Source organism: Gymnodraco acuticeps, unplaced genomic scaffold (assembly GCF_902827175.1).
Source record: "Gymnodraco acuticeps unplaced genomic scaffold, fGymAcu1.1, whole genome shotgun sequence".
NCBI lineage: Eukaryota > Metazoa > Chordata > Actinopteri > Perciformes > Bathydraconidae > Gymnodraco > Gymnodraco acuticeps.
This window is the reverse complement of record NW_022990042.1, coordinates 4,077,255-4,090,876: the sequence shown is the minus strand read 5'-3', so window position 1 is coordinate 4,090,876 and position 13,622 is coordinate 4,077,255. Positions and strand designations below refer to the sequence as shown.

Sequence of the window (13,622 nt, the reverse complement as noted above, 5' to 3'; positions counted from 1 at the left end):
ATAACTGATCACGATGGGCTCAGAACAGTCTCATAATACACACATGCACACAGAAGGATTCACACTTGTATTTCATGATCCGTGTGGGGTTTTGAGACTGCCCTGACGGTCAACCGATTCGTATACTTGTAATTGTTTCTATCTATAGCCAATCAGATGTCTAAAAAATGCATGTGTGTATTATGAGACTGTTCTGAGCCCATAGATCACAACCAACATCAGTCCTCCAGTATCAACCTCAACCTCCCACGAAACAGCATGACTTAGCACTTTTTCCTTATGACTTTTCTGGGAAATTGTGAGCTTGTGTGAAACCACAGAAGGAAGTACTCTTCACAATTAAAGTTACAGTCTCACACCATTTTTTTAGTCCCTCTATATTTCATCTGTCAGATATGCATGGGCAGATGTCATTTAAAGGGCCCTTCTAGTAAGACATGCAAAAGGTTTTTTAAATGGTTTCTTTGTGTATTTTGTTATAAAAATGGTCTCTTTATGGTTGTTTTGCCCCTTTCTGTTTCTTTTGGTAGTTGCTTTATCTCTTTTTAAATCATTTTAAGTCTTGTTGTTTCCTCTTCTTTAACTGCGTGTCTTTGTGGTCGCTTTCTGATTGTTTGAGGTTGTTTTGTTTGTTTTTATTAGTCATTTCATGTTTTTTTGTGGTCATTTTGCGCATCTTCCTGGATGTTACGTGTATCTTTGAGTGACATTTGGCATGTGAGACCCTGGGCTTGGTCCTGGACCTACATTATAGTTCAACCGCCAATTGTGATACATAACACTGAATCATTTAAAACCCAAAAAGCAGAGCAGTTATTTGATGTCATGCGTTTCTCTAATCCAAGCTAACAGCCATGCAGGGGTCACAGAGTCATGAGGTTTCATCACATGGCTCAACCTCTCTCAGGTTACGGAGCCAACACATTGTCATCATGAATAGACATTCAAAAACCCATGCAGACTGCAGCTGCAACCGTGGCTCTATATTGCAGCATCTCAGTGTCTCATCAATGATTTACTGATTCCCAGGACTGAGACCCTTAAAAGTAGCCTTGTAAAAGATAAACATGATCTAACATAATACATTTAACTGTTATTTTACACATTGATGGTCAGCAGAGTATATTTCAGAGGGATCTTAGGGAACTCGTTTCTCGTTCTAAGAAAATAAGTCTAATTTCTTCAAAGTAGAATTAAATCATAGCAAAAATTAATACACTAAATCTATGATAATTAGAGACTTTCGACAACAGACGACTCCCTCTTGAGGGAACACAGGGATTTGAGCCTTTACAGACCATTAACATGCACACACACATTCAGTATAACACACAGGAAAGGGGAAACCTAAAGAAAAACCTATTTGTATTGCACAGGCTAGCCAGTTTCCTCAAGGTTTCCTGGAATGTCATTCCCTAAACGACTTTATACTGTATAATCGGGGTGTGGAGCACTGTTGCATCATCTTGTACTTATCCTATGGGCTGCAGAAGGCATATTTCATTTTCATTTCCTCCTCACCCCTGCTAACAGGAACAGCTAACTTTGTTTGCTTGGTCATACTGACTGGCACCGTTTCTGGCATATCATTTCCTGTTAGGGGATCTGTTATAGGTTATAAATACTGGTATATGATTTGAAAATAATCTTTTATTATAGAAAAACGTTTGTAGTTTGTTTAATATTGAGTGTATGCCTGTTAAACCCGTAAAACAAAAAAAAGGTTCCGGGTTATGTCTTTTTTATTGGTTTTTGTGTTCCTAACTACTGAAGCTATTAACATTTTGGGGCCATAAAAGGAAAATATATTTTATAATAATAATAATAATATTTTGTCTAATTTTTACCATTGCTTTTCATCATAATTGAACCCTTCTTAGCGTATAGGTATTCTGGCGATAAAGGTATTCTGATTCTGACCCTAAAAATTCCTCACTACAAATGTAAAATCTTATAGCCAAATTGGACTCCATAACAAATCAAGTACCTTAGTGGAGATAAAGACACATGTATTTTACAAAATGAAGTTCTACTGTTTGTTCAACACAGCATTTGAGAGTATTAGGTCACCTCACCGAGTCTGTCTCCTAAGGCTGTTATCTATTCAATCAGCCCCTCCACTACGCCTCCTTTCTCCGCTGATACCCTTTGAGGTCTTTGCATGTGGTTGCCATGGGCAACACATCAAGGGTCTAGATAAGAGGGGGACAGACAATAACATCCTGTTAGAAGCACCGTGGTGGGCTAATGATCAAACACTGCCCTGCGTTCATCTCCTGTTTCACAATATGCCAATAATTAGTGCATCTGCTCCACCGCTGCTTGCAAAGCACCTGGATGTTTGAAGGGCCTGTCTGTCCATAATCCTGCTCACATTAAGCTGTGCAGATCATCACAACAGTTTTTTTTAATGGATGAAAAACGGTTGAATAGTATTTGATCCATGCATGCAGTGCTGTGCATTTATGTGAGGATAAACATTAATTGTTAAAAGCTTCACATGTAGGATTTCATCAAATGTGTATTACCGGTAAAACGATGTAAATATGGAAACACGAATGTACCAAAACACATGCGCATACAACACATACGCAGCATTTAAAAAACATTTGCCTACTTGACGAAACATGCACAGTGTTTACTAAAGGCGCTGAATAAACAAAACACTGCAAAAACAATAAGGCTGCAAAAACAACAAGGCTGCAAAAACAATAACGCTTAAAAAAACTCCAAACACAACGGAAACAGGGACACTTATGCACACAGCTGGGATCGGAGCGCTTGTTGATGTTTGTTGATGTTTGGGGATTATTTCAATACTAAAGTTTGGTCAGTATATTTGAAGTGACAAGCTTACAGCAGATCTGCAATAATGTTGGAAGAAATCATGTGATCACATTGTTAAAATAAGACAATAAAAGGTCATTTTCCAGTGCATCGTTTTTGAAACTGCAGAGCGTTTCTCCTAATAAAAGTGTTTTTGGCCGTTGTAACGCATTTGTCGCTGTCTGAAGGTTGTATCTTCCTGGTCGAATGTACTTATTGTAAGTCGCTTTGGATAAAAGCATCAGTTACATTATTACATGAATGTAATAATGTCTGACTGAAACAAGTACATTGGACTCCTTTGTTTACTTCTGTAACATAATGACATAACTATCTAACACCCATGCTTCTAGTGGCCAGAGCTCCAACAAATTGTATGTGATAGGCTAAGGGGCGGGACATCTCTAAGCGGTTGACCAAGGCAAGGCAAGTTTACATAGCACCTTTCAACAAGGCAACATTTCAACAAGGCAATTCAAAGTGCTTTACAACAATGAAAGACATTAAGAATATGGCATTTAAACCAGTCATTAAAAAGCAAGGATAATAAAATAAACATTAAAAGAAAAAATACACGGATAAAAGTTACAGTGCAGTTTAAGATATGAATAGTTCAATTAAACCAATCACAACAGAGACGGTCAGCTAACCAATCAGAGCAGACTGGGCTCTGGTTTCAGACAGAGTGTGAAAAGAGGTGCTGCAGCACAGGCAGTATGAGAAGAATAAAGAGCTTTTTGAACATTAAAGGTCTCCTATCTTGCAAAATGCACTTTTTGATGTTTTTTATACATAAATATGTGTCCCCGGTGTGTCAGGAAACATGTAAACATATCAAAATAGAGGCACAAAATACAAGTATCAACCTGAAAATGAGCATAATAGGGCCCCTTTAATGTTTCGTTAAGCTTCAATCTTAGCCTTTACCTAAGAATATCCTCCCGGAATATTCCCACTTTAACTAATTGGCACTGACAGAAAAAATGTAAGGTCATTGAGCTGTGGTTCGTTGTTTTGGTAGATTTTACTGGGGAATTATAGCTGTTGTCTCTAATGATGGCAGTGTGAGGGGACTCGATGGGATCGTCTCAGTGGGAGCTTGATTTGATGCCAGGTCCAGACTTGTCTTGAGGAGGCAGGGACACAGTGAGACAGCAGGAGGAGTCCCTGCCCCTCACAGCAGGACATGACAGCAGCACAACACACATGCAGAAAACACAAACACACGTATATATTATTTTATCATTTAATCTTTAAGGTACTGACGCTTTAATGCAAATGGTTAATTTAGAAAAATGTGCTGAAAGGGGAAAAACCATACAAATATATATTTATATATAAAGTATTGTGAAAAGAACCAGAATGAAAGGATGATGCATTTCAACATCTCTGCAGTTTCATATCGAAGTGAAGACAGCTAACAGATTAAACTCAACCCAAGTTTCACACTGTTCTTTTTTTCAAATGATGTATCATCTACTTAAGTGTATCATATTTGATACATGTATTTCTGAGACCTCTACATTTTCCAAATGACTGGTACTTTCCTGAAAACCCTGTTGTATGCAATGTGATACATGTCTTTGGCCCTCTGGTGGATTACCCAGGCTCAGCACGCATAGTGTTTTTAAAAGCCAAATCCATTTTTGCTAATATTGAAAAAGTTACGGTGACAATAACTTTCATATTGTTGCTGATATTTCAATATAAATATTTCCTGAATTTAAGCAAGTTCTGATCAGTTTATATTTGTAGCTTATTTCATAGAAAAATGGTGTTGGAAATGTGTGTATCAAATATGATACAGCAGGTATTTGAGTCAATTATTCTGTATAAAGTATAAGTGTCTTGTACTGTATTTCATGATGCAGTCTGCATTATGCTCAGCACAATGTTAAAAATACTGTTTTAAATAATTTAATCAAACTAATTAAAGATTAAAATGTCATAGTTCAAATGTATTAAAAGTAGAAATTTAGATATGTATGTGTTTTTTTGTTGTCAAGCTAATTACTCCAATGTTGAAATAATAATTCGTAACACTTATTGATTCTTCAAAAAATGCATTGGCTAGTTCAGAGAGTTCAACATAATTTGTGTTTGTATGTATACAATATAACAACATGCCACCATACCAAAAGGCCAAATAGAGAGCATGCAAAAGGGCTCCAGTTTAACAAATCTGAACAAAATCAGTTGAAATGTTCAAAATCTTACAAATGTAATGTTCAATATTTGTTTTTTAAATGCAGGCCTATGTAAATAATTACCAAATATATATATATTTGTTTTTGTTAAAAGGTGCAATACACACTTTAATAACAATGTTCTGACTATTATTTGATGTGTTAGGCTTTACACGGTTAAAATAAATGATGATGCATCCGAACAACAAAACCGTCATTTTAATATTTTTATTTATTACATTTTTTCCTGTGAATGGCTGTATTTCTGGCTCTGTGCCTTTAAGAATTCTCCCGCGCTGGTTTCAGAACGCGGAAATAGACCGGAACTGGTAGCAATATTTCGCGCCAAATTGAAACAACGGAACAGTCTGCTCTGAGTCACGAGGGGCGAGCTGGAGACAACAACTGCTATTGACATTTTGCCCGTTATAACAAAGACAAGGTATGCTGTTTAGTTTAATGTGTATGTTTCACACAAGAAATTCTCCTTACAACAGATATACGGGACCAACTAGTGTTTGAGTTCGTCTTTTGTGTTGTGAACTCTTCATTTCAAAAAAGTGTTTTTGTTTGCCCAGTTTAGTTAACATGGAGGAGGCCAAGAAGCTAATCGGCACGGGCAAGAAGCACCTGGTGATGGGGAAGGTGGTGGAGGCGGTGGGCGCCCTGCAGGAGGCCTGCGGCCTGCTGTGAGTTAACCAACTAACAAAAGGGACTATTAAAGCTTCAAACACAATATTATATTTAATTCTGACCGCTACAGAAAATGGGTTTAAACAAACTAGTCAGAAGTGCTGCTTCGCCTCTGCTTGCATTAATATGTATATGATCCTTATAAGATGTAAAAACATCAAACATTTTTTAAATAATTTAAATAATTAAATATTTGCAGATACATATTATTAGTATGTATTTATGTTGAATGGTTATTTATAGACATTATAAAGAAACAAGCTTTTTTACTATGTAGATCAAATTCAACGTATTGTTTTTATTTCAGAGCCAAAAAATATGGAGACACAGCAGATGAGTGTGGAGAGGCTTTTTTCTGGTGTGGTCGAGCCCTGCTGGATTTGGCACGGTAAACCCCCCCCCCGTCCATCAATCTTAACTTTAATTAAATGTCGGAATAAGATCAGAGACCTAACGGACCGTATTGTTGTAGGATGGAGAACTCTGTCCTTGGTAATGCCCTGGAAGGAGTACCAGAGGAGGATGAGGATGAAGGCGAGAAACCCAAGGACTCCAACGTTGACAGCACAGAAAACATGGATGGTAAGAAAAAACAAAACTAGTCATTTCCATCTTTCCATTGGGGTTTGTTTAATTGTTTAAGCTGCTCTACTACTGTCATCCTAACTGTCCTCTCAAACTTCAACAGAGAAGACCAGAGATGAGCTGAGGGCTCAGGTTTATGATGCCATGGCGGAGAAGACAAATGAAGACTCCGAGAAGAAAAATGAAGACTCCGAGAAGGAAACTGAAGACTCCGAGAAGACAAATGAAGACTCCGAAAAGGAAACTGAAGACTCCGAAAAGGAAACTGAAGACTCAGAGAACGACAGTGAAGAGAAGAAGGGAGACGTAGAAAAGGGTGATAAGCATAAGGACGCTGCAGAGAATGTCGAAGTTAAAGAAAGCAAATTTGATAAAAGTGAAGAAAAGATGGAGACCGAGAAAGAATCTGGAGATGAGGAGGAGGACGCGCAAGGTGAATTTACAGACCTTTTTAAAATAAAATAAAATAACTACTTTCTAACACTTGTAATGAAGACCACTAACGACGTTATTGACCTTTTCAGATGAAGAAGAGGAGGGTGAAGAGGCAGAAATGGAGGGTGACACAGAAGGAGGTGAAGGAGACGCTGCTGCAGAGAAGGTACTTTACCAAAGCTCACAATTACGCACGAAAAAGAAGTGTAGGATGTTAGAGATGACATATTAAGCTCATTATCAGGTTCATGTTTGTATGTAGTGTCTCTCCTGGGACGTGTCTCCGTGCTTTCATGTTCAGAAAGCTCTTTATTCTTCTCATACTGCAGCACCTCTTTTCACCCTCTGTCTGAAACCAGAGCCCAGTGCTCTGATTGGTTAGCTGGCCGGCTCGGTTGTGAATGTTCTAGAGAAACCCCGCCCATTATCACAAACGATGCGTCGGAGCGCTAGCCAATAGAAGCGCAACTGTTGTGTAGCGATGTCCCTATTTCACGGAACTTAGGGTTTTAGCTTTTGCCGACCATTTACATGCACATAAACCTATTTGATGGTGACTACATTTAAAGGGAAAACCCCAAAAGCATAATCGGGCCTCTTTAATGTGTGTTTCAGGACAGTGATGATGATGATGATGAGGTGGTGGGGAACCTGCAGCTCTCCTGGGAGATGTTGGAGGTGGCGAAAGTCATCTACAAAAGGTAAAGGAAACACCGGCTGTATTGAGTGATGGCTGAGGATACGGCTTCTGTGTTTACTGATTTTCTTTCATTTTCTTTAACACAAGGAAAGAGTCGAAAGAGGACCAACTCATGGCAGCCCAGACTTACCTGAAACTGGGCGAAGTTTCGTCTGAATCAGGTAGTTACACGTTTTCAAACAGACAAATGCCCAACTCCTTTCATAATTGATTTAACGTTTGTCACTTTTCATGCAAAATGGCACACATTTTCTTTTTCGTTACCATCTCAATATGGAGATACAATGCTTTTCTGTTTTAATATCATTATGAAATAGATTTTGGAGTTACACAAGACATGTGCGGACGTCACCATGGATGTTGCGTAACTGATTTATCAAATGTCCGAAAAGAGTGCAGGAAATGTCTCTTCTTGTCCATACCATGGTTAATGTTAAACAATAATAACCGGTGGTAGCAACCCTTGCAGCTTTTGTTACATTTTAAATCTTGTCTACTCAAACTCTTGTTTTGTGTCCGTTTGCTGCTGTTGAAGGAAGCATTTTCACTCCATCGCTCCATACTTAGGTATTGGCTAAAAATTGAAATCCTCAGTTTGGGCCCTGAATTCTTAAAACTCTCCAATGAGTTTTAACAACACGGACATGTCTGAAAGATTGAACCCCTTTCCCAGCCGACACTGTCCTCATGTCCTTGCTGAGAGATGCTGCCTCTCTTCTAGGGAACTACACGCAGGCGATGGAGGACTTCCAGGAGTGTCTGAAGCTGCAGGTGAAGCACCTGGACCCAGACAGCCGCCTGCTGGCAGAGACGCACTACCAGCTGGGGCTCACCTACGCCCTAAACCTGCAGTACAGCCAGGCCATCGAGGAGCTCAACAGCTCCAGCTCCATCATCAAGAGCAGGCTGGGTAAGCGCAGATGGCGGCAAAACATGATGATGAATGATCGAGGGTGTCTTAATTAAAACATCTCAGCTTGGTTTCATCCTCAATAACCTCCAAAATTCTCTTACTCGGCCAAACCATCTTTTAACTGTATGCATATGTAACTTATGCTAATTGTGCAAATTGCCCAACATATGCAAGTTGGCATCCGGAAGTTTCTATGTTCTTAGGACCCGTACACTTCTATCATAAACCTTGTAGCTACTTAACATTTCCTGGTGGACAACAGGACTCTATGAGCTGTCAAACAGACTGTTGCATCTTAAGCGTTGACAAGGCAGAAGTCACGGAGCAGCTGGGCTCAGCCTCTGTTAGTCTTCTTGTAGCCGCTATCATATTGTGCGCACTATCTGTTCCTACTGTGGTGACACTGTCCCTTAACTCCCCCATTTCCAATTTTTTTTGTTATGGCGAGCCTTAATGTTAATACTTAAATTCCATCTGACCCCGACAGACAAACTGAAGCAGCTGCTGGAAAAGGCCGAGGGTCCGGAAGCTCTGCCGGAGGAGAGGAAGGAGATGGAGGAGCTGAAGGCCCTGCTGCCAGAGATCCAGGAGAAGGTGGAGGATGCCACCGAGGGTCTGAAAACAACCCGCGCTGCTGCTGCTGAAGGAGCAAGGGGGGTGCTGGTGAGCTATGGTTGGGGTTTGAGACACTTCAAATCTTATGAGTAGATGAGTGGAGGTATTATATTTATGTATTATGTCGAAGAACAAAACTTAGAAAAACCTCATCATATGAAGAGACATTTGGGGTTTTCTCTCCACATAATGTCTGCTTCTACTGGATACACTCTTGACCTGTTTTGAGACTTATCGCAGGTGTAAATGAACACGGCTTGTTTCTAACTACATGTTGTGTTCCTGTCAGGACGGAGGCTCCACTTCCTCGGCCTTCCCCGGCTCCACTGCGCTCCCCGGGGACTCCTCAAGCAGCTCAAAGGTAAATCACATAGTGGAGTATCTGAAGGAGTAATAAGGAAATGATTACACAGGAATTGTACGGTTGGATTATTTGTTTTACTATTTGCAGAGTTATTGACTTTTTTTGTCCTCCACCCAGATTAAGATCACGTCTACCAACGGACACGCCTCCAAATCTCCAGCCTCGGACATCTCCCACCTGGTCAGAAAGAAGGTGAGGGAGCTACACGTTTTAAAGGGATAGTTTGGAGTGGCTTTGTATGAGGTATTTATCCTCCTCATAATCTGTGTCTTACCTTCAGTAGGTCAGCACGCCTCCTCTTTTGGAGTCTTACTGGTGTATGGGTGCAAAACATGAGGGCACGGGGCAGCAGTGAAAGCTATTTTAGCCTCCTTAGCGTGTCGTCAAATCTGGTCCTTTAAGCCCTCAAAATAAAGAGAGATAGGCTGCATCATAACTCAGTGGTCAGAGTTGGCCAACCATATATTGGGGCTCAGTTCTCAGGTCCTTTTTTTATATGTGTTGCATTACTTGTATCCCACCCTTTCAAATCTAGCTATAAGGGCTAAACTGGCCCAAAATAATCTTTAAATACAAAGACGTGTGATTAGGCAGCAATTTTAGTTTGAACACTCAAAAGAACTCGGACTCCATAGAAACAAACTTAAGATGCAGGGGCGGATCTACGGGGGGGCAAGGGGGGGGGGGGGGAACTTCCCCCCACTGTAGAACCTTGTCCCCCACTGTAGAACCTTGTCCCCCCAGCTGCCCCCCTAACTTTTGTGTCCCTAAAATGTACTTGTAGAACCAAACCTACATTATGTCCACAAGCTTCTCAAGCAACAAAACAAGCAGTTCATTAATTAAAAGTGAGTCATTTTAAATATCATTTTAGGCCCGTTAAAAACGTAGCTACTGCCCTGCAATAAACTGTGGAGCGACGTTCACACAGACCGCGGCTCGCACCGCTGCAGAGAGACCGAGCTGTCCCAGCACCTGAAGGTGGATCAGCTTCCCCTGGGAGCATTTCCCCTTCGACTGGTTTTGTTTTTAATAAGGACGAGAGCTTGAAAAAATATTAATAAAGCTCTGCCGTTTGAATCGATAGCGTTTAACAGAAGGTCGCTGTTTGGGGCGTTACGTTACAAAATACTACGCAGACAGCGCTAGCTGGGAGATCGATCACTTTATTTGCTAAACTATGCGGTACTATTAAATCCACGTAAATTACACATCACAGCAATGAGGCTGATAAATGAAATCAGGATACATCCTTTACCGTCAAACTGGTTTTAAACGCAGCTGCCTGTGTGCGCTTGATCAATACTTTCTGATTTTATATTTATTATAGGCTATGCTACTTATTGGCTACAGGGCCCTAACGTGTAAAGTTAGACAAGCATTTGTACCAGTGCTTTTCACACGTAGACTCTTGCAGGACAGAGTAGCGGGAGTGAGTCAACAACAACAAAAAGACATAGACCTATCTGAGAAGTGATCAGGACGAAGAGGAAAAGACAGTAGGCTACACTGAAGAGACCAGGAGGGTCAGAGCAGGAGAAAGCCAGGAGGAGATGAAGAGACCAGCAGGAAGAGGAGGAGATGAAGACATTAGTGAAGAAGAAGAAATGTATGTGAGGAATAAAGATGAAGTGTCAGAAAGAGAGCCAGAGGCAGGGATCAGGAGGCAGAGGAGACTCCAGCTGGACCACATGGTATGTTCTTATTCTCCTTGCATTCCATTACAGCAGCACAATCTAGCAGCTCTTAGTATTGACACATATTGAAATGTGTTGCTGCACAGGTCACCTTTAGCTCTCTGAAGAGATGGGTGATGTCATTTGTGTACTTAATTATAACCAAGTACTTTTACTGTACTTACAGTAAACAGAATTCTAGAGTATCATGAGTATTTTCTGCTGTTTTATACTATATTTGAGTTTGTTTGTCTGAACACCTTGTGTGATGATTTAACAATAAAAAGGTTATATATATATACAGTATAAAATACCACGTACTGTCCGCCCTCCCATGCCATCCTGGCATGACCTCTTGCCCCCCATGTAAAATGTTCTAGAACCGCCACTGTTAAGATGCCTTCACATGGCCAGCGGTGAAACGGCTCTGTGCTGACGGTCCTGTTTCCATGCTCTTGGCGCCACTCGAAATTGACCAAAGCGCTGCACTCAAAGTTAAAATGATATCAACATAGATTACCTTTCAACCAATCAGATGACTGCTGTATTCAGTGGAGCAAGCTAGCAGGGAAGGTAACCATGGGAACAACATTTAACTGGCTGTTTTCACTGCAAGACTCTGCGCCAGAGCGAATGGCGTATCATGTGAATGCAGCTTAAGTCCACGTGTCAGTTCACTCACTTGTGTGTTATGACAACAAAGCATGCTGCGTATCCTTTGCCATCTGATTGAAGCCCTCGGCCTGCACTAGAATGATCACAAGCACACTGTGCTTTTCTGTATGGAAGCCTTTTAAAGATCAGCTCAGCAAAGTTCTGAGCTCCAGAGGAAGTAGTTTGAGCAGAAAGGAAAAGTTTAACTAACTGGGTTTTTCCCAAGGTGTTTGGTGGCCAAGACTTCGATTTCCTGCCATAAATGGCTGTCTGAAATAAAGTCAAAGCCGTTAAGATGATGTCAAATGTAGCGTACACTTAAACAGATTTAGTTTTTTTATTAGCCTTTCCTTTGGGTGGCTAAAATTTATTGTCTCCATCTGAACAAAGCTGTCTGTTTCAGAGGAAACCAGAGGAGAGTCCAGTGAAGGAGGAGGGCGTGACGAAGAAGCTGAAGCAGAACGACGGTCAGGCCAACGGACACTAACGGACATGTTGACCTCAAGACGTAAGAGTTATCATCACGGCAACAACCTGGTCACGAAGCCGTGTTGTCAGAACAAGTGATTCAGTGCACAGGATTGTTTTTGAGTCTAACCTACGCTCTATGTATCTGGACTTTAGAAGGATTCCCCCAGCAGGCCGAGCTCTTCCGTCCCGACGCCCGTTTGCTGCTGTAAATATTGTTTGTCTGTGATCTTTGTGTTTGTTCATGTACGTAACCTATTGAGAGAAATAAATATCATTTGATAAATCTTGGAACTCTTTTTTTCCTTGAAAGAGTTGCTCAGTGGGTTTATTTGTTTACTCAGATAAAAGTAGTTCAACCTGTCATTAGCAGAAGGAACCCAAACTATTTACCCGTTACATTTTTAAAAGGAAACAAATAAATGTGCAAACTATTGGTTGCGATCAGTCGTGGGAGAAGAACTAAGATCCTTAAGTAAAAGTACAAATATATTTGTCTTGTATTACAAGTGAGATCCCCATTTCAAAATGGACTTTTACTAAAGTCAATATTGGCATCAAAAAGTATTGGTTCTGCACAATTAAGTATGAGCTAAATGTACTTCAAGTATCAAGGGTACAAGTACTATTGCAGGCTCTTTACAGTATTATATTGGCCTGCATGAGTATTGTAGTTTGTCAATGTAGAGTCAAAAGTACTTATGTCGCTAAAATGTAGAAGTATAAAGTACAATATTTGAGTAAATGTACATAGTTACTGTGGAGCTTCACATATCAGCATAAATATGAATGCTGCTGTTTGATTTAAACCCAGATAAAGTATATTTATGGCAACCACAATGCTGAGAATGCAAAAGGAGAGAGACCAGGTGAAGGGGGAGGGATCCCTTGCAGACCATTTACATGCACTAAAACCTATAGAACGACAGAAGAGGGAAAACCCATAGTATGCATGTTAGTCTGACCATGTTGTGAAATAATTGACAGAATATGGTTAAAGTATTATCTGATCAATGTATTCATATTACATTATATAGGGGCAATAGCCTGGAAAAAATGTTCTGTGTTTTTACCCCCGGTGGTGAAAATAATTAAAGGTGGGGTATGTAATTTATTTCAGAAACAGTTATATTCCATGGAATGCTCTTAACATCACGATAGCAATGAATATCTGAAGTGCTTTGACAATAAATACAAAAAACATCATCTGTGGAAGCCATAGTTCTGTAAAAAGCACGACCAATCATCTGAGCCGGCCCGGCTAAAGTAACTGGATGACCTACCTGCCTGTCAGCCTTCCATCTGAGCATAAACTTATCTCGTGCCCTCATTGGTCATGTGCGCGTTCGTGTGTGTTGGAGGAGGGGCTCTGTGAGGAAATGGCAGATTTTTTCCAGTTGTGTATTTTCAAATTCTAGCGCACTCGAGCCGGTTTCTCAAATGACCTACCCCACCTTTAAGTCATATTCCATAATGTGTTTGAACACTGCTTTTGTGAAAATAACCT

At 40.4% G+C, this 13,622-nt stretch overlaps 1 protein-coding gene across 3 annotated transcripts; it reads left to right on the top strand.

Annotated features, from left to right (window-relative positions):
* The first annotated feature begins 5,317 nt into the window (after window positions 1-5,317).
* On the top strand, window positions 5,318-12,406 carry LOC117545642 (nuclear autoantigenic sperm protein-like). Of its 3 annotated transcripts, none has more exons than XM_034215496.1 (14): window positions 5,318-5,454; window positions 5,591-5,701; window positions 6,013-6,093; window positions 6,178-6,287; window positions 6,394-6,723; window positions 6,815-6,891; window positions 7,341-7,426; window positions 7,513-7,586; window positions 8,147-8,335; window positions 8,826-9,001; window positions 9,243-9,314; window positions 9,435-9,509; window positions 12,051-12,155; window positions 12,275-12,406. In XM_034215496.1, the coding sequence occupies exons 2-13, from the start codon at window positions 5,601-5,603 to the stop codon at window positions 12,132-12,134; spliced, it is 1,455 nt and encodes a 484-aa protein (XP_034071387.1). In that variant the 5' UTR covers window positions 5,318-5,454; window positions 5,591-5,600; the 3' UTR covers window positions 12,135-12,155; window positions 12,275-12,406. The 3 variants fall into 3 exon arrangements, with proteins under 3 accessions (XP_034071387.1, XP_034071385.1, XP_034071386.1); XM_034215494.1 differs by having other exon boundaries at window positions 12,272-12,406; XM_034215495.1 differs by having other exon boundaries at window positions 5,372-5,454; window positions 5,596-5,701; window positions 12,272-12,406.
* Window positions 12,407-13,622: the final 1,216 nt, after the last annotated feature.

Coding starts and splice junctions, on each gene's coding strand:
- LOC117545642 (XM_034215496.1), top strand. CDS start 5,601: ATGGAGGAGGCCAAGAAGCTAATCGGCACGGGCAAGAAGCACCTGGTG. Junction 5,702..6,012: donor CAGGAGGCCTGCGGCCTGCT/GTGAGTTAACCA, acceptor TTTTTATTTCAG/AGCCAAAAAATATGGAGACA. Junction 6,724..6,814: donor TGAGGAGGAGGACGCGCAAG/GTGAATTTACAG, acceptor TGACCTTTTCAG/ATGAAGAAGAGGAGGGTGAA.